General features: G+C 42.4%; 1 protein-coding gene and 1 long non-coding RNA gene across 2 annotated transcripts in view; both read right to left on the bottom strand.

The window, feature by feature from the left end:
• Positions 1–6,120, bottom strand: part of LOC124113430 (beta-hexosaminidase subunit beta-like) — a 53,080-nt gene extending 46,960 nt beyond the window's left edge. Inside the window, exon 1 of the mRNA XM_046473778.2 lies at positions 5,316–6,120. Coding sequence (XP_046329734.2) covers positions 5,316–5,928 — 613 coding nt within the window. The 5' untranslated portion in view covers positions 5,929–6,120. The remainder of the gene's footprint in view (positions 1–5,315) is intronic.
• LOC125384137 overlaps positions 6,116–21,088 on the bottom strand; it is a 54,534-nt gene continuing 39,561 nt past the window's right edge. Inside the window, exons 2-4 of the long non-coding RNA XR_007222950.1 lie at positions 19,665–19,781; positions 9,948–10,050; positions 6,116–6,193 (exon numbers count right to left, since the gene is read on the bottom strand). This is a non-coding gene — a long non-coding RNA (uncharacterized LOC125384137). The remainder of the gene's footprint in view (positions 6,194–9,947; positions 10,051–19,664; positions 19,782–21,088) is intronic.

Genomic DNA, 21,088 nt, shown 5'->3' with positions numbered 1-21,088 from the left:
CAACCCAAGTCCATTGCTGCACTTGTTACTGGAATGTCAAGACCATGCCCCAGCCCAGGGCTAAAACCTCAGTTAGATCCGCTATCTGTCGTAGATCTCTTAAAGCGAAGAAGTGCATAAGCGATGGCCAAACTAACTCTATTTCTGAAGGATGGTCAGCTGCTTGAAAGTATATGAACAGAGCAGCCAAAGAAATTATATCAATTTCTAAAAATCAAAATTCAAATCATATCAGTATACAAAAATAGAAATCTTATCAATACAAAAACCGGAATTTCATCAATGCTAAAACTCCAGATATGTATGTGTACCCTACTCACACTCGAGTCGCAAAGAAGGGCAGGTCAGCCGAAATTGCATCCAAGGTTACTGCACTTAGCGACGTGCATGCATGTGTGTGTGACTGTGTGTATGGCTGCATGTACTAGTCCGGACTGATGCCGATTTATAGTGCTAGTCCACTAAGATACCATGTCACAGTTTAACATGAAAACCCAACTCAGACACAGTATACTGACTCCGAGCCAACCAGATCTCGTTTTAGCCTCTTAATTCCGAGCGCTCGACAGGGTAACAACAAGTACCATCTTTTAACGTCTTTTGTTATGATGCTGCCGGGGATCGAACCCCGGACCTTCCGCTCACCAGGCGGACGCCCTACCACTAAACCATGGAGGCTGTCACTTGCATATTAAGCTGACTTGCTGCATTATAAGAGTAAAATACTGGTCAAGGCAGTGCTAATACAAAGTCACTCATTACTGGACAAGAGCTCCTATGTGTTTAGTGCAATATGACATTCTTTAGCCAAACATCAACTGTTCAGTGTCTTGTTGCTTGGCTTTATTCTCTGTAACTTGTAAGAATTAACCTGTCGTGATTAAACATTAATGAAAGTTTTCACAGTTTCTAGTCAACAGATATTTGATATCCTAGATGGTCATACGAGATTGACAAATAGACGTTATCACGCGAGTGTGTTTGGCATTGTATTTAGCGAGCCTTGGCGAGCTAAATAAATAGTGTTTATTCCTAATACAGGATATTTACCATCCCCAAACACCCAAGCGTGATAACCTCTTTATCATATAATGTCATTCTTTAATTCCATGCTTCAAAATCGCTTTCCCTCTCTCACAAACAGTACCGAAACATTGCGAGTTTTCCTGGAATGTGCGCATTAATATTTATTACGTCACAGGGTAAGTGATGTGTCAGTCGGACAGTGACAGTAGCCAATATAGTTCCAACTAAAATCTGTTTCTTTTACAGTGGCGAAGGGAAGCTAATCTAACCCTAGTCTATGAGACGTCATGGCCATGGTCAGATGTTGTTGACAGTTGGTCTGTCCTGTCATAACATTAAGAAGTGTAGTACACACACAGATGTACACACAGCGACAAAAAGAAACAAGGTAACAATTCAAACCTATTTCGGCCAAATCCAACTATTTTAATTTGTAGAGAAGGTTTCAAGCCGCAGAGGTCTACAAGTATAGATATGGCTACTGATCCTGCTTGGCTAGGCCTCATGCCCTTGCAAATTGTTTTGAAATTTATATCTCCAAAGTTGCCCAAACTTATAAAATGCCTTAGCTACGTCACAGTTAGACACTGATTTTCAGTATATTAGACTGTTCTTTTGATAATGATAGCAGTTATCCCTGTAGTTTATCCAGATTCCCGATGGTTAATTCTGACTCGATAGCCAAATGACAAGGGCGACGCCATGTTTGTTTATAAACAGTGAAAGTAGTCCCTACTTGACCTTTGATATTTGCATCCGTTGGCTTTATCCTGCTGAGAAACCTACCCATTATATGATAATTCAGTTATCTCGTGCTTTATTTCAATTGTTAAAATGTTATTCTTCTTTGATGTTGAATTTGATAGATTTTAGTCCAAACCAGTTTGTTGACATGTCAACTACAAACCTCTCTAGCCAGCCAATTGGATCTGTCTCTAAAATAATAAAATTTTATGGTTAGACGTTGTACTTATAATAATAGGCCAGTTATATTGCACATATTAACCACACAACACGGACATGCTCAAAGCGCTATTATTTACTCAGTCCCTGGATCAGTGTTCACTCACCAACATTCTCAGCTCCCTGGGGAGTATACAACCCAAGCTGCCTTTCATGTTGTCATTTGTGTACTTGCAACATTAGGGGGCGGTTGGGTAGCCTAGTGGTAAAAGCTACCGCTCGTCACGACGAAGACTTGGGGTCAATTCCCGACATGGGTACAATATGTGAAGCCCATTTCTGGTGTCCCCTGCCATGATATTGCTGGTATATTGCTAAAAAGCGGCATAAAACCATACTCACTCAGTCACTCACTCTTGCAACATTAGATGCATCCCTTCGCCACTGATGACCCTTGATTATAACATAGTTTTTCAACAAAATTGACATTTGAACTTTGCCAAGGAATGGATCTAGACATTATTCAGCTGATATTTTGTAGGATGGCAGTAATGGCATCTCATAAAATTGCTCGAGCAATTCCAATCCAATTTTAAACATGGCTAACATTTGAATAATGACTCCATTTGGCAAATACTCTGTCATTTCTGCATGTGTCATTTTTGATTATGATAAGCTGCAATTTAAGAATGTGGTTTTCAGAATAAGAAGTAAGAAATAATCTGTCAGATGTGACCAGCTGTGATTACAGTTCGCATGACATCTGCTGAATTTTGGATGATCCCAGATGTAGAATCTCTAAAACTGCTCAAAGAATTGCGATCAGATTTGTTTAACATGCACCAGCATCTATTTGTTGTCATCACTTATCCATCTTTTCACAAATGTATAGAAGTTTGGCATAGGTGTAGAAGGGCCATGTGTTCCATATTTTGACATATAAAATTTGACCTTGATTCAACCTTTACAGCAAAAGTGCTGGCGTCACCAAAGTGAAAATGTTGTCATGGGCAACAAAAGTCAAGTGCAAAACTGGAAAACCCCATCTTAGAACCCCCTCCCACTTGTCCTCCAGCAGGTTTCATCGGGGGAGCAATGGCAAAATGCAGGGCCAGTGTTCAATGGTGTTTTTGCCTATTCGACCGTCAGGTACCTCGTCAGATACCCCGTCAGGTACCTCGTCAGATACCCCGTCAGGTACCTCGTCAGATACCCCGTCAGGTACCTCGTGGCTGGTCAAAGGCAAAACAGTTGTTGCTTCGGCCATCGAGGCAAAGGCTAGGGATTTGCAGCTCTTTAAAGAGGGGCTGTTTCTTGTGACTGACTGCTTAAAAGATACATGACCTTTTGACCTCTGTAAACCAGATGTTTGTTGCTAAATGACCTTCACAAAGGATTGTGTACAGCAATATTGTTTTGCAATATTACAAATTACATTAATTGTTGCAAAATAAGAAATTTAGTTACTTGTTCCATATTGCATACATATTTTTACAGAAAATATTTGAATATTGCTTGCTGACAGCAGTTTTTGTTAAGTGACTGTATTGACAAATTTGACTGTAGTCTTTACATTTATGGGAGCTGTTTGATCCCGAAGGTTTCTATTTTAATTGGAGACTGAGTATTACATTTTTCATTGGGTAACCAATATTTTTTCACTCTTCATGTCATCACTCTATTGGGTTTTTCCCCAAAGGAGTAAACATTTTGAGATTTCAAAAAAAGAAATAATATTTTTGATGTGTATAAGTGTTCTAACTATAGGCTTGACTCGGAAAGTAAATTAGCTCATAATTGTGTTTCGGAAATTAGCTCCATTGTATGCATGCTGAAAAAGCTTCATATGTTATTTACGCATGCTGTTTTTAAACATTTGAGTTTTTCATTTAATGCAGGTGTTTCTGTATGCAAGTTAAATGAAAGTAATTGGGTTTTGAATATTTTGGGGGGTATTTTACGCAAATACGCAGCTTATCTGTAGCTCTGACAATGTTTTACTAATAGACACCAAGTTGGATCAAGCTTGTTTGTTGTGTGCCTATGATTACATTGTTTACACAAACATATGTCCCGAGTCAGTGATGATGTTATCCTGAACTATAGTGCCCCACCATTGTAGTGTAGCAGACCATGCTTGATACCAGAATGAAACAACGAATTGTTTCTTGTTAGTCATGCGAGTGCTTGACATAATGTGCTGGCTATCTTTACATCCTTCCATCCACTGTCACTAAATGGGATTTTGTATCTCACTGCCATGTGGATTGATTTGCAGAGCCTAGTGTTTCAACACAAATGCAGATTTTTTTAATACAAAATATCTTCTGAGTGATATTTCTGAAGTAAATAAAAAATTGATATCAGTGAAAAACATTTAAGTCTACCAGATATTTCTGAAGCAAAAAATCATTTCTGTCAGAAATGACTAGAGGAAAAAGATATATCCTACAGAAGGAGCAAGAAGTAGCACTAAAATGTTGCATAAAGAATTAAAGACCCATGAAGATCCGGGGTAGAATAGGTCTTCAGTATACTGCATGCTTGCCGTAGATGGCGACTTTGCCTGTCGTAAGAGGCAACTAATGGGATCAGGTGGTCAGGCTCGCTGACTTGGTTGATGCATGTCATCAATCCAAGCTCATAATATTAATCACTGTATTGTCTGGTCCAGACTCGATTATTTACAGACCACCATCATATAGCTGGAATATTGCTGTGTGTCGTTAAACAACTAACCAACCAACCAACAACCAACATAAAGAATATAACAAGTTGCTATCCATAAAAATGTGTCATGTATTCATCTTACAGAAATGTCTGCAGTCAAAAAAGAATTGGCAAGATTTTTCTGCAGTAATGCATTTTCTAAGCCCCTTGTGGGTAAATGGGGGCATCCCATCCAGAGATTTTCAAAGACATGAAGTTTGTTCTAGCAGAGACCATATAATAGATCTATTATATGGTCTCTGGTTCTAGCTCGATCCATTCTGAATGGTCAAGTTCGGACTGCTGGCTATTCTCCTGACTCACCGACATTCATCTCTACACATGACACCCATGAAGATCCGGGGTAGAATAGGTCTTCAGCAACGCATGCTTGCCGTAAAAGGCGACTATGCTTGTCGCAAAGAGACGACTAACAGGATCGGGTGGTCAGGCTCACTGACTTGGTTGATGCATGTCATCATATCCCAATTGCGTGGATCGATGCTTATGATGTCAATCACTGGATTGTCTTTTCCAGACTTGATTATTTACAGACCGCCGAAAGAATATTCCTGAATGCGGCATTAAACAAACAAACAAACAAATCTCTACACAGGGAGACAAAACCTGTTGACCATGGAGTCAAACCAACAACACAAACAAAGAAGTCTACTCACATGACTCGTCCATCTCAAGACTTGGGTATTTGACGCAGGGTTTATTAATGACGACCTCCACCTCCATGAGTTCAGGGGCCAGCTTGTACACATCACTGTCATACTTAATGCGGGGGTCATTTATATTCGTGTTTTCAGCATTCTGCAAATTATCATACAAATCTTCCACAGCATCCTCCACAATATGTTTCCTGAACCGCTCTATCGCCTGGTCGATTATATCACAGGAGTGACTCTTTATCAGGAATTTAAACCTGCTTTCGTCCACCTTAAACACCTTTTGTTCGTTCCTGGCATAACGATGAGGCAGCGGCCATGGTGCGCCAGTACTGGCGTGGGGCGCCCGGCGGACGGCCATCTGATCCCCTAGGGAACCATACGTCCATCTTATAAAGAACATATCCTTGTCCCACCTGGCCTTCATGTCCCCGTTCTTCTGGTCCGACGCCGGATGATCATTTTGGGGGAGACGGTTGAGTTCATTGAATTCATTTGTGAGGCCATCACTGCTCTTGGATTCAGCTACAGGTTTCGGTCTTCTGTTTGCCACGAAATCCAGGACTGGGTTCCGTCCCCTGTCGTGGCCGATGGCCCTGTTGACCTGGCCTACCATGTTGTGTAGGGGTGTAACGACGGAGACCGGCGGTGACAGTCTAGGCCTTGTGTCCGTGGCCGATGTCTGTTTAATTTTCTTCAATTTATACTTCTTTTTCTTAGGTCTTGTACCAACATGTTGTCCAGTTTTACCCGACCCATCTTGCAACACTTTTCCTCCTAATTTCCCATTTTCAGGTTCCCCATGTGCTTGAACCCAAATGGTAAATTATTACGAACCGCAGGTGACAAATTGTGGTGTTTCGGAGGATTCTCCACAATATCTGAAACAGTCAAGAGCGTTTTAGTTCCACATAACGCTACATGAAGTAGTGCGGCATACACTGTGTCAATTGCTGCCACACAACCACCGTATTGTACGTCTATTACACGACAATAGCCGTAACAGGCGTTAAGATCAAGAATTCAATAAAATATCGACAATAGCACAAATACAGCCGATCTATTGAAGACACTTATACGACTTGAGACCAGCGTTAATGAAATATCTATTCCGACTATATAATTTTACAACCTTTCAACTTATCGATTCGTAACAACATATTACACCGGCTCTCCTGAGTGGAAAAACGTACTGGATATTTTTGTTTTCATCGTAGATAACTGCAATAAATATCTCACACCCTTAAATCCCATCCGTGACGCCAGTCGTGTTTAAACGAGCAAAAGTTTTAATGAATAGACACGGTTGTCAATTGTGCTTGCCTACATTATCGTGAACTGACATATTCATTAATTGGCGGATCTAGAAAATGATTTAAGTTTTTGTAGGAAAACGTCACCAGCGGGACTCGAACCTTCATAGTTTGATTTAAGGACGTGTAATGTCACTCTCGGACCGACAGCTTCTCGGTTCTTATCATGGAGTCCCGACACCATTAGAGTCCCGACACTTGATATTCGGAAGTGGTTGGTGGGACATATGGATAAGTTCAGGCTATTTTTTCAATAACTGCTTCTAAAGATTCGATGTTTTTTTTCTGAGAAAGGAGAATATTTCCACATAATGTTTTTCCTATCACATTTGTTTAAAAGGAAATGAAGTGTGTCTTTCAGCAAACATTTTTTATTTGTTTAATTTTTAATATTTTTAAACTAAAACCTTTTTATGTATTTTGGGGGGTAGAATGATGGGTTCGGGGTATGATAATGAATAAAACCTCCTTCTCGTGTTTTCTGCCAAATAATTATGCTCCTCTTAATAACCCGTTTCTCGGGATATTTTCTTTACTAATGACGGTTTAACAACATTCAAAGTAAAACCCACTTTTCAAACAATCAGTAAAGTGATATACGCATGTATTCTTGCATGTAATTAATTCCTTGAACAAGTACATGTCAAGTATTCTGGTTGAGACTTGCGACAAAACATAACGCGTGACACAGAAACAGAATATCAAACAAACAATTCAAGAACTGGCATTTCACATTTACATACAATATTCAATGTGGTGTCTCTTTGACACGGAAGTACCTAACATGATATCGTTATTGATAAAAAGTTTCCTTTGCGGAAATTGGTACAGTATATACGTAAATGTTCGGGTTTCACGTGCAATCGATGTTTCGTCGATATATCGAATTGTATCGAAAAAGAACGTGAGATGAGGTGAGGTTGGGTTTAACGTCGCGTCCAAGATTATTGCATTTATATAGCGACGTGCATGTACGTGTGTGTTGCTGCTTGTACTAGTCAGGACTGATGTCAATTTATAGTGCTAGCAGACTGAGATACCATGCCGCAGTTTAACATGAATATCCCACTCAGACACAGTATACTGACTCACAACAAGTACAGGGGAACAACAAGTGCCATCTTTTAACGTCTTTTGGTATGACGCCCGGGCATTGAACCCTGGACGTTCCGCTCCCCGGGCGGACGCCCTACCACTAGACCACGGAGGCGGTCTATGGCAAAAGAATGTATGAATATGTATCTGCCACTGAACACTAATTACTATTGGTTTAAGCGTTCGTTCGTACAACCATACTCACTCACTTCCTGAACGCCGCGATATAACTGAAACACTGTTCAAAGCGGCGTTATACCCAACTCACTCACTCACTCACTCACACCAGCTGAACTTGTCACAGTACATGCTCCAGTGACTCGACTCTTGCCATCACTATTTTTTGGTCACCTTTAATAGGTTTCAGACAGTGCAAAAGGGGTGATACCGAACATAGCGAGGATGTCGCAGCTAGTGCTAAATGGAAATAAGAGTTCATTCTTATAGATTTATGTGGTGGTGTCTTATGGTTGATTCGTCCACTAGTCGCAGTTCTCGGTTCGTATCCCCAATCGGTACATATGTCATGTGTGGAACTTATATTGTTTGTTTGTTGTTTAACGCCGCACTCAGAAATATTCAAGGTGTATGACGGCGGTCTGTAAATAATCAAGTCTGGACCAGACAATCCAGTGATTGACATCATGAGCATCGATCCAAGTAATTTGGATACGAGGACATGCATCAACCAAGTCAGCGAGCCTGACCACCCATCCCGTTAGTCACCTCTTACGGCAAGCATAGTTGCCTGGAACGTATATTGATGACCTCTGTTATATAAACTGCGTGCAACCTCACTCACTCACTCACTCCTTCTGACAAGGTTTGGGCGGACTTGTTTCCGATATTGTAATATGACAATGAAATAATGATACCTCCACCCCATTACATGAAGCGGACGTAAAATATTGATACCTTTTCCACATCCGCGGTGCATCGTTACCTGATACGTGGACAATACTACACGGTCACCTATTCTCGTCACATACCATTGTTACGAAACGCGCGGATTTTCTATTGTATCTGACAGAGCGATAGCAATTGGATATATCACGATTGTAAAATGTCTGGAGTAGATCTATGTATAACAAATATTGAATGCAAATAGAATTTGAAACGACTTGCTGCTTTGGTTGTGATAAAGTTGCTGCCTTGGTTGTGATAAAGTGTTCACTTCAAAGAAGTCTCGTAATTTTTTTGTCAATGATAAAAAGTGCCAGCGTGATTCATCAAAATGAATAAAACGAGACCAAGTTTGTACGACACAGTGAGACGTGTGGCTTAGTACCCCAACACCCCCGGAATAAACTGATAAAACAGCCGGAGAAAACAGCTACGACTGAGTCTTCATAATACTTGAGTACGGGACCCGGTGCCCGTCCCACAAAGCGATTTTAGCGCTACGACTATCGTAAGCCTATGTTAAAGTATGGGAGTTAAGATCGTCTTTGCATTACGATCGCTTTGTGCAAGTGGGCCCTGGTTCACAAGTAGCGTACGGGTACAGTCGAAGTGTTCTGCTTGATAACGTCACGTAAAGGACAACCTGACTGAACCTGGCTGAACCTGGCTGAACCTGGCAACACTATCAGTAAATACAGGCTTTATCACTGGTGTAGCCTGGTGAACGTCTTGCAAGTGTAACTTATAATCAGTAGGTTATTGTCATGCATACATTGTAGCAGTATATATCATTGAGGTATCAATCGAAAAACCGATGTTAAAACTGTATTTATCAGCCGCAGATAATCAGAATTCAGGAAGTACAATGAATTATATATTAACATATATTTATATATAACAATGAGAAGTGAGAGACTTCTCCCTACAGCACGGATAATTCACCAATGTATATATTTTATATACTATATAATAATAAATGTTTTTATTTATTAACTGCATTTATTTACAAAATTAGAACACTTGATATTGACTTAATTTAAACATATCATCCGAAATACATTAAATTACAGAAAATGTGAATGTTATCACAACAAAATGAAAACTACATATAAATGATAATTGTTGCCTACTAGTCTACAAAGTGTTAAGTACTCAGCGAAGTAAATACAAGGAAACATATACAACATCCCTGAAATCCCACAGTGAGTTTACGTATGCTCGGCTAGTGTTACTCATCGAATATCTCTTGCTGAATATATACTACGACTCACTAGTGCACTAGGCATATGTTTATTACATCCGATACTTCTCGAGAAGACCTTACCTTTTCTGATCACTCTTGCTCTGGGCCTCAAGGCCTGGGTCCTCAGTATGTGACTTGCTAGCACGCTCACGATGAGGGCAGTCAGACGCATTCTGATTTGCTACTGCAAAGACAGCCATGAACGTATTGATTGGCTGAGTGTATATTTCAACTCATCAAGTATTCATATTTTGACATTTAACCATCCTGGAGCATGGCATTTTCCAGTTAGGTTTGGTTATGAAGATGACATACATGAATTAATAACTGCTGAGAAATGAATAGGCTGAACACTTTCGTAGGCTGGCTTGAACTGACGTGGCATTTATTGACTGAATATTAACAGGAAATAGCCATGAATACATTTTATTATTTTCCTCAATACGACTTGATAACATAGATAAATTTCTTCCGGGAATTGCAATAAAAAGTTCTCTCAAGTATGAAGGGGGCACGGGTGGCCCAGTCGTCTAAGGCGCCGCAATTCGCTGTGCAGAGTTGCGTCCCTTGGGCACGCCAGAAACCTATGATTGTGGGTTCGAATCACGGTTCGCCCCGATTATGTTTCGAGGTTTGTCAGTACCATACCCGTGCTCGTGGGTTTCACCGAAGTGGTAAATGTCTGAGACCTGCATCATATCGGGCTTTCCTCCCACATTAAGCTGATACGCCGTGATATGACTGGAATACTGTTAAACGCGGCGTTAAACCCAACTCACACACTCACACACTCACACACACACACACACACACAGAGAGAGAGAGAGAGAGAGAGAGGAAGGCCTTCAGCTGCCACCGCTAAGGAAAATGTTGATAAAATGCATGATATGAAACGCGCATATCAGGTTTCATTACAACAAAATGATTTTACGTCTATATTTAGGGCTGTTATCGTGACGTCATACTCAGTTGTATTTAGCTGTGCATGAGTTCTGAACCGTGTGCGCACTTGCACACATCGATTTCAGCGCCATGACAATACTACTTATAAAGGTTTTCTAAAGTGGGTCATGTAATACACAATAGCCCGTAACAGGGTGCGGCGCCAACAGAAAGTGCTTTCCTGGCAAACACACAAATAGAGAGTTAGTTGAGAATATTAGTTTGGCTACAAATTAACAACATATTATGCATATCAGTGAGCACTATGTCATAAATGGGGCGGTTTACTTATGCCTTGTATTCCTACGAGGTTCTTTACGTTTCTTTAGAAAATGCAAATTTACGTCAATCTTAAACTTGGTTTATTTTATAATGGCATTATATGATAAAGAAGTTATTATCTGTGAGTGTTCCTGTATTATTCTATAAATTGTAAAATCGTAAGATATATTTTCTTCGTGGGTATTCTCAGCAATGACATGGCAGGACTATTTTCAGAGCGAAACACTGACGTATTTCTACTGGTGACAAATGCGGTTGTGGCAGCTTTAGAGTAACATTTAGTCTCTGAAATGAAATATTTTACAGAAAAAAAGTTGTTAATTGTATTAAAAACATATATTAAAAAGGAGCCAAGAGAGTCGCTTCATTTTCAGAAGAAACTGCAGTTATCTAGACTTGCTAACTTTTATAGACTTGCATGGGCTATATTGGATATATTTGTTTCAGGGTCTCTATGACAGACGAGGACAGCTTGTAAATAAACAAGCCTGGATAAGCGAGTGATCGGTAGTAGCCCAGCCATACTGGGACGAGATCAAATTACACTCATAAACATGTCGGTAGGACATTATGTAAACATCCCCGATCCAAAATAAACAAAGTGGTTAGGTGAAAGTAAAACATACGTGGACATACATATCAACTACAACAAACACATGCTTCTTTCTACATATAATCACAAATTATTATAAAAAATAAATTCCTCATGATATATAAAACTCAAAATATACAGGTACAAAGATTATTTCCGTTATATACTGCTTCAAGACCTAAGCCAATAGCAATCTATGTAAACGCACCCGATCTTACGAACCTGGCGGCGTCATTTAATAAGTCCCCCTCTCATTATTGTAGCTAAATGTCTGATATGCCACAATGACACAGCCAACAAGTTGGTTCATTAAAGTGGGCATATATATTGGAGACCTATTCTCTCCTTATGCATCACTGGGGTACTGGAGGGGTGGCTGAAAAGTTCGGAGGGGAACTATGATTGGCTGGGTTGATGGAGTTGGTTGATAGATATGTTTCAAAATAACCCTCTTGGAGGCCTTACACTTCTGGCAACGATGCTGGGGTGCCTGGATCCCACTGGTGTGGGAGGCTCCTGCCTGGGGGTGTAAAAGTTCTTCACAGAAAAATGACCTCATCATCATCTTTCATTTTTGTGGAAGCATGGGCGGCTGAGTGGGTTGGATTGCTGACTTTGTGTGCTGCCGATTAGGTGCCCCACTCTGGCAGTGTGGGTTCGAATCCCGGATGGGACTTAACCCCAAAAAAGGTACTTCAATCTGTACTTTATTCAGAAAGTGTTATTCCAAATGTAACATTTTTTACTTTTTACCACTTTCTAATAGTGTATTCACTTTCCTTGACAGTTCTTTCTTCCAGCTTGGGAAGAGGTGGAAATCTGACAGTGCTAAATCTGTTGAATACTGGATGTGATATATGTTGACAGTCACTGTCATGCATTAGGGCAATGGCGACAACAGACTTGTACACAGGAGCACTGTCCTGGTGGAACACCTTTAGGGACTTTTCCCACCGCGTTTAGCCTCGATATTCTTACCAGTTGCTAAGGAAAATTTGCATAAGTAAGGCCATTAATGGTCAAACCTTTTGGGAGATACCAACAGTAGGATTCTTTTAAAATCCCAGACAACGGAAGCTATACTTTTGCCAGCTTTACCTTCTTCTTCGGAGAAGGGGGTGAAGGGGGGGGGGGGGGGGGGGACAATTGTTTCCACTACTTTGACCGTTGTTTAGTCTTTGGCTTGTATCCATGGTTACAAGTCGCTCACAAATCAGCTGGGGAACTCAGGGCCCATCCGCGGTTACAAGTCGCTCACAAATCAGCTGGAGAACCCAGGGCCCATCCATGGTTACAAGTCGCTCACAAATCAGCTGGGGAACTCAGGGCCCATCTGCGGTTACAAGTCGCTCACAAATCAGCTGGAGAACCCAGGGCCCATCCATGGTTACAAGTCGCTCACAAATCAGCTGGGGAACTCAGGGCCCATCCGCGGTTACAAGTCGCTCACAAATCAGCTGGAGAACCCAGGGCCCATCCATGGTTACAAGTCGCTCACAAATCAGCTGGGGAACTCAGGGCCCATCCGTTGTTACAAGTCGCTCACAAATCAGCTGGAGAACCCAGGGCCCATCCATGGTTACAAGTCGCTCACAAATCAGCTGGGGAACTCAGGGCCCATCCGCGGTTACAAGTCGCTCACAAATCAGCTGGAGAACCCAGGGCCCATCCGTTGTTACAAGTCGCTCACAAATCAGCTGGAGAACCCAGGGCCCATCCATGGTTACAAGTCGCTCACAAATCAGCTGGGGAACTCAGGGCCCATCCGCGGTAACAAGTCGCTCACAAATCAGCTGGAGAACCCAGGGCCCATCCATGGTTACAAGTCGCTCACAAATCAGCTGGGGAACTCAGGGCCCATCCGCGGTTACAAGTCGCTCACAAATCAGCTGGAGAACCCAGGGCCCATCCATGGTTACAAGTCGCTCACAAATCAGCTGGGGAACTCAGGGCCCAGCCATGGTTACAAGTCGCTCACAAATCAGCTGGAGAACCCAGGGCCCATCCATGGTTACAAGTCGCTCACAAATCAGCTGGGGAACTCAGGGCCCATCCGCGGTTACAAGTCGCTCACAAATCAGCTGGAGAACCCAGGGCCCATCCGTTGTTACAAGTCGCTCACAAATCAGCTGGAGAACCCAGGGCCCATCCATGGTTACAAGTCGCTCACAAATCAGCTGGGGAACTCAGGGCCCATCCGCGGTAACAAGTCGCTCACAAATCAGCTGGAGAACCCAGGGCCCATCCATGGTTACAAGTCGCTCACAAATCAGCTGGGGAACTCAGGGCCCATCCGCGGTTACAAGTCGCTCACAAATCAGCTGGAGAACCCAGGGCCCATCCATGGTTACAAGTCGCTCACAAATCAGCTGGGGAACTCAGGGCCCAGCCATGGTTACAAGTCGCTCACAAATCAGCTGGAGAACCCAGGGCCCATCCATGGTTACAAGTCGCTCACAAATCAGCTGGGGAACTCAGGGCCCATCCGCGGTTACAAGTCGCTCACAAATCAGCTGGAGAACCCAGGGCCCATCAAGCTGGGGAACTAAGGGCCCATCCACGGTTACAAGTCGCTCACAAATCAGCTGGGTCCGCTTCAGAACGACGCAACTGCACATGAGAGCTGGCGAACCTGGGACGTTTCTACCTGAACGCCTCGAAACTTCGTGGAGCGGTGACGCGGAGTGCCCGGGTTCGATTAATGGGTACAATGTTTGAAGACCATGTGAATAGGCCTAACAATACAGTAACTCACGAAATCATGGATCAACCACACGAACAACAGCTATTTCATTACATTGGTGAACAAAATTTGCAATTCATTACAAATATTTTTGAAAGAAATTCAAACCTGGACTGTGATTTATCCATTAATCGTTCAACCTTGTTCCAACATATTTCGAGAGTCGATAGTTTAGATGCTGCACCAAAGAATGTCCAAGTTAGGATGACCATGACCTCACACCAAAGGGCAAGTAATCATTTCAGCATAAGTTCAGTTAGAGTGGTTTCCCTTTGACCAATTGACCAATTATTATCAACTCACACCCTGACTCGCATTCAGGGATGCATTCGAAACTGGTACGTCAGAGGAACTTGCAGCCTTACATGAAACATATCTCTTGGAAGGCCATCACCGCTAATGATAATATTGTCTACATCTTCTGAGTTATTGTTAATGTCATTAAACAGTATATGACGTGACTAACCACGGGTCCGGGTAGTCATGTTGGTACCCGTGTCCTACTCAGGACCCACCCGACCCGAGTACCCGAGTTACCCGTCCCAGTCCTAATTAAAATACATTGACATTCATATCAACCTTAATAGGAAAGGTACAAAATAGCGATTCACGTTTGATTGTCGTCGATAGCTTCAAGACGGGGGTTTAGGATTAACGATTTTGATGTGTGCTGTTCACCAAACTTGGAACGGGCCTTCGATACTATTCCTGTAAACTATAGAGTCGGAGGTGTGTGTGTCGTACCCCTTTTACACGCTACATGCATACCATCTCTGAATCTTGACACATTGCAAGCACACCTATAAATTCACGTCACAAGATCTATTCGTCAAAATAATAGCAATCGATGTGAACCTAAAACGAACATGGAATTGCGATCAATAGTTACAAAGCGTCACTTACAACTTGGTTATTATTACGCGCTGGTTATGACATGTGATTGTTGTTCCCAGAAGCAGGAACAATTTACATTTTATATCAAACCTACAGGTCGTTTACCTTTAATTCAGCTGCATGGGTGATTGCTTCAGGATTGACTTTCAGTTGAGTGAGCTCACTGGGGTGGGGGCGTTACTGTGATGCTACGGCTGTATCTGTGGCAGTGTTTATTTCGTGGCCAGCAGTCTGATATAATTTATAACAGCGGTAGTAACTAACACATTTTCTCTGCTAGTTCTTATGATAACATAGAGCAAAACCCTTCAAAATGAACATTTTCTACTAGTCCTTATGATACCTTAACTATTGGGCAGTTTGGCGAGGCTATAGGACTAGTGCCAATTTCTAACGCTGTATAAACGTCAATAATTTAGAAATAAAGAAAACAGTGTCGACACAACATTTCAATTTGTTAACAATATATTACAAAAAGGGATGTCGGGGAATTATTTTCGGTAAGTCAAAATTGACAAATATATTTCATTTTCCCTATGACAGTGAACAGCGCTTCTAAGCAACGTGACGTCATATCATTGTCGCAAATAAGAGATGATTCTATAGCCTTCGTTCATGACGTCCTTTCAACAATATTTAACTAAGTTGTTATCTACTGATGATCGACCAAAACATATTTTTCTACATTAACAAACTACATAAGTTAATATATAGAATACAACTTGTGCGGAATATCTGTCTTCGTGGAATTAATAACCCAGGGTTCGGGACTTCGTTATTTATTTGGGAAAGATAATCTTTAATCCATTCCGTGCATAAACCCAAAAAGAAAAAAGAAATACAAATAGAGCCCAGAACAACGCTTCAGGTGCTGAGGCAATGTAGACTTGCTAAATCATTCTAGAGGTAAGTTAGATTGTATTTTAATTTATTGTCTAGGATCTGGGAGACAGATTAACCTCTACCTAGGGCTGGGACGAGTCCAAATTTACTACCCCGGTACCCGACCCCCTATTACCCGACCCCCTATTACCCGACCCTACCCAGGTACCCACTGCAGGTCTCAAGAGTTGGGAACAAAATGTCTGATTGGGAATTGTTTTATCGCAGCCCTGGCCAAGTCTATTTAGATACATGTATCAGACGATCAGAACACTGAAGTTGTCTGAAGCTTTGTCTTCACTCAGACAAAAGGAATGTGTGCATCGTCAGAAAGAAATGCGAACATTTGCGACTTGTGGTGTAACCACCGAGCTAAAGTGAGTTTTGGTCATCAAACAAAATATCACGTGACTAACCACGGGTCCGGGACTCAGGACCCACCCGCCCCGGGTACCCGAGTTACCCGTCCAAGCCCTACCACTACCCACAGAAAGAATGATTCAATGTGCTCCTATTACACGCATATTCGTCTATAAATCCAATGACTGGCATCTAATACTCTAGTCCACCGATAACAACATCGTCGGATTATTAAGATGATATTTTACGCGAAAATCTCATATAAAAACGTCTGCTTGACATTTTGTAGCAAATTCAAAATTGATGACGACACGCCATTAAACACGACATGTGCTAGCCATTGTTCCTTAATGCTATAGGATTTCTGTGTCGTAATCTAAAATGTCATGTGGAAAAGAGCTTGACATATGTCATTTGAGGCTGTTGAGAAATAGATCTTGATCATTTTCAAGGTCAAACCGTCTGGCTCTATTTATCATAATAGATAAATTTAATAAAGCAGTGGGGTTATAGATGTAAGGTATGCATTTTCATACTCTGGAATGCATTCAATGACTCGGGCCATCCACCCGTCCATCCGTTTTTCGCCTGTCCGTTCACCCCGTCCATCATTCCGTCCGTCCATCCGTTCATCCGTCAGTCCGTCCGTTCATCCGTCATTCCGTCCGTTCATCCGTCAGTCCATCCGTTCTTCAGTCCATCCTTTCATCCGTCAGTCCGTCCGTCCATCCGTTCACCGGTCCATACGTTCATCCTTCCATCCGTCAGTCCGCCTGTCCGTCCGTCCATCCGTTCATCCTTCAATCCATCAGTCCGCCCGTCCATCCATTTTCATCGGTCCATCCGTCAGTACGTCCGTCCATCCATTCGTTCATCCGTCAGAGTCCGCCCGTCGAGCGTAAGGTTCGGGGATCGATCCCCTGCCGCGTCATACCAAAAGACGTTAAAAGATGGTAAGATGGGGCTAAAAGAATCACCTCACCTCACCGTTCAACCGTCCTTCCGTGGGTATAATCTTAATTTCCGAAACAGTCAAACTCTGTTCCATGTTTCCTGACGGAAGTTTGCAGACATAAATGTCGCGGCACAATCCAAAGTGGCGCAGGTCGCATGCCACTGTCACGCAAGGGTCATTACAGCACGCATGTTTGATTCGAACCGACGATCAACAGATCCAGACAAAGCTAAGGGACGCAACTCTTCACGGCGAATTCCGGTGACATAGATTAAGCTAAATAGCTATAACAACATGACCCTTTTTGTTTCAGCTCTAAATCACAAACATTGTCATATGCAGCTCTAGATCACACACATTGTCATATGAGTGACTGTGAGTGAATTTGGTTTTACGCCGCTTTTAGCAAAATTCCTGCAATATCACGGCGGGGGACACCGGAAATAGGTTCAAACATTGTACCCATGTCAGGAATCGAAACCAGGTCCTCGGCGTGACGAGTGAACGCCTTAACCACTAGGCTACCCGACCGCCCCCATTACCATATGAAGCTTTGGACCACACACATTGCCATATGCAGCTCTAGATCACACTATGTGTCATATGCAGCTCCAGTTCCCACACATTGTCATGTGCAGCTCTAGATCACACACAGTGCCACATGCAACTCTAGATCACACACATTGCAATATGAAATTACAGATCACACACATTGCCATATGCAGCACTAAATCACACACATTGCCATATGCAGCTCTACATCACACACATTGCCATATGCAGCTCTAGATCACACACACTGCCATATGCAGCTCTAGATCACACACATTGCCATATGCAGCTCCAGATCACACACATTGCCATATGCAGCTCTAGATCACACACATTGCCATATGCAGCTCCAGATCACACACATTGCCATATGCAGCTCTAGACCACACACACTGCCATATGCAGCTCTACATCACACGCATTGCCATATGCAGCTCTACATCACACACACTGCCATATGCAGCTCTAGATCACACACATTGCCATATGCAGCTCTACATCACACGCATTGCCATATGCAGCTCTACATCACACGCATTGCCATATGCAGCTCTAGATCACACACACTGCCATATGCAGCTCTAGATCACACACATTGCCATATGCAGCTCCAGATCACACACATTGCCATATGCAGCTCTAGATCACACACATTGCCATATGCAGCACTAAATCACACACATTGCCATATGCAGCTCTACATCACACACATTGCCATATGCAGCTCTAGATCACACACACTGCCATATGCAGCTCTAGATCACACACATTGCCATATGCAGCTCTAGATCACACACACTGCCATATGCAGCTCTACATCACACGCATTGCCATATGCAGCTCTACATCACACACACTGCCATATGCAGCTCTAGATCACACACATTGCCATATGCAGCTCTACATCACACGCATTGCCATATGCAGCTCTACATCACACGCATTGCCATATGCAGCTCTAGATCACACACACTGCCATATGCAGCTCTAGATCACACACATTGCCATATGCAGCTCCAGATCACACACATTGCCATATGCAGCTCTAGATCACACACATTGCCATATGCAGCTCCAGATCACACACATTGCCATATGCAGCTCTAGACCACACACATTGCCATATGCAGCTCTAGATCACACACATTGCCATATGCAGCTCTAGATCACACACATTGCCATATGCAGCTCTAGATCACACACATTGCCATATGCAGCTCTAGATCACACACATTGCAATATGCAGCTCTAGATCACACACATTGTCATATGCAGCACTAGATCACACACAGGTGTATTGCTGAAGGTTGTAAGGGCACCCGACTCTAAGTTACCCAAATAAGCAGCTGATACATACTCCTGAAGTATGTCACATAATTATATTCTCATGCAACAAAAGTACACACCAGATCGCTCGTGTTCGACCAACATATCTGTCTTCACAACGCACTGGGCAGTACGCCGCAGCAGAGATCAGAGTCATAAATATACGATAGACTAAGAAAAAATACACATGTAAATTTGATTTAAGGGGAAGAATCAGACTATAACGTTCACATACCCAGGCCGGTCTGCACGACTGACCAATCTACTTACATGTCACAAGTCACGTGTCCGACAACCAACCAATCAAGCTGACGCTCATAGTGCTATCATCGATGTACCCCTTCCGCAGTCTTGTCACGAGGACGATGTTCCTTCAGCAAGATATCTCTGGAATTAAAGGAAATAATTATAAAATGTTCTATTAATTTCATTTATTTTCTCTCAACATTTATGGGTCATTGCGTATAATTCTTACGTCCAAGGTTTGGTAGAGTTTAACCTGTTAATCCGTGCCTTTCACAACATAATTAATTATTTTCGTCTTGTTTATTAATTTTTTAAATGGGAATTAGTCAGTTCTGCTGTAAAACCGAATCAGGCAAAGGGAATGGGTTAGCGTTAAGAACTAAACATATTGTCGAAGAACTTCTTAACACCTTAACGCTTCCCTGGTCTAGTGGTAGAGCGTCCGCCCGGAGTGCGTAAGGTCCGGGGTTTGATCCCCGGCTGCGACATACCAAAAGACGTTTAAAGGTGGTACTTGGTTCCCCGTCTAGCGCTAAGGGGCTAAAGCAAGGACTGGTCGACTCGGAGTCAGTATACTGAGTGGGGTATTAATGTTAAACTGTGGCATGGTATCTCAGTGACCTAGCACTATAAATCGGCATCATTCCGGACAAGTACGAATAGCCACACACACGCGTGCATTGCACGTCGCTAAATAAGTGCAATAATCTTGGACGCGACGTTAAACACCATTCACCTCACCTCATCTCAGCTCACCTCACAAACAAGTGGTGTGTTTTCTTATTTATGATACTGATAAGTGAGTGAGTGTGTTGGGTTTAACGCCGCTTTTAACAGTATTCCAGTTATATCATGGCGTGTCAGCGTAATATGGGAGGTAATCCCGAAGTGATGCAGGTCTCAGACGTTTACCACTTCGGTGAAACTCACGAGCACGGGGCGAACCGGGATTCGAACCCACAATCAAAGGTTTCAGGCGTGCCAAAGGGACATACTGGATAAAACGGATCGTACCTGGACCTGGACTGATGTAGACTCAGCTGTGATAGCGCAACGTGGGTACATGGTCACACTATCATCCACTATAAGTCATCGGGGCTTCGTTCCACAAAGCGATCTCAGCACTAAGACTATCTTACTGCCCCTACTCTTACATTGATTTAAGACTATCGGAACACCAAGGTCGCTTTGTTGAACGAGGCCTCAGTGCAGTAATATGACATGTTATACAGAAGCAGTACTTGTGTTCTGAACATACTTACTCACCCTGGTTATTAATGTACGAGTTTCTTAGGATCTGACAGTATCATACTCGTCAAAAATCTATTCTCTCCGGAAACTACAAGAAGCCATTCGGCTTTGAATATGAATAATATTGACATGAGGTTGTTTTTAGAAACGATATAATAAACACAGAATTATAAAAAAGTTGCTCTCCATATCTATTT

This window comes from Haliotis rufescens, unplaced genomic scaffold, assembly GCF_023055435.1.
Source record: "Haliotis rufescens isolate VD_foot unplaced genomic scaffold, xgHalRufe1.0.p SCAF_27, whole genome shotgun sequence".
Taxonomy (NCBI): Eukaryota; Metazoa; Mollusca; class Gastropoda; order Lepetellida; family Haliotidae; genus Haliotis; species Haliotis rufescens.
Note: the sequence above shows the minus strand (reverse complement) of the source record. Positions and strands in the feature narration are given on the sequence as shown.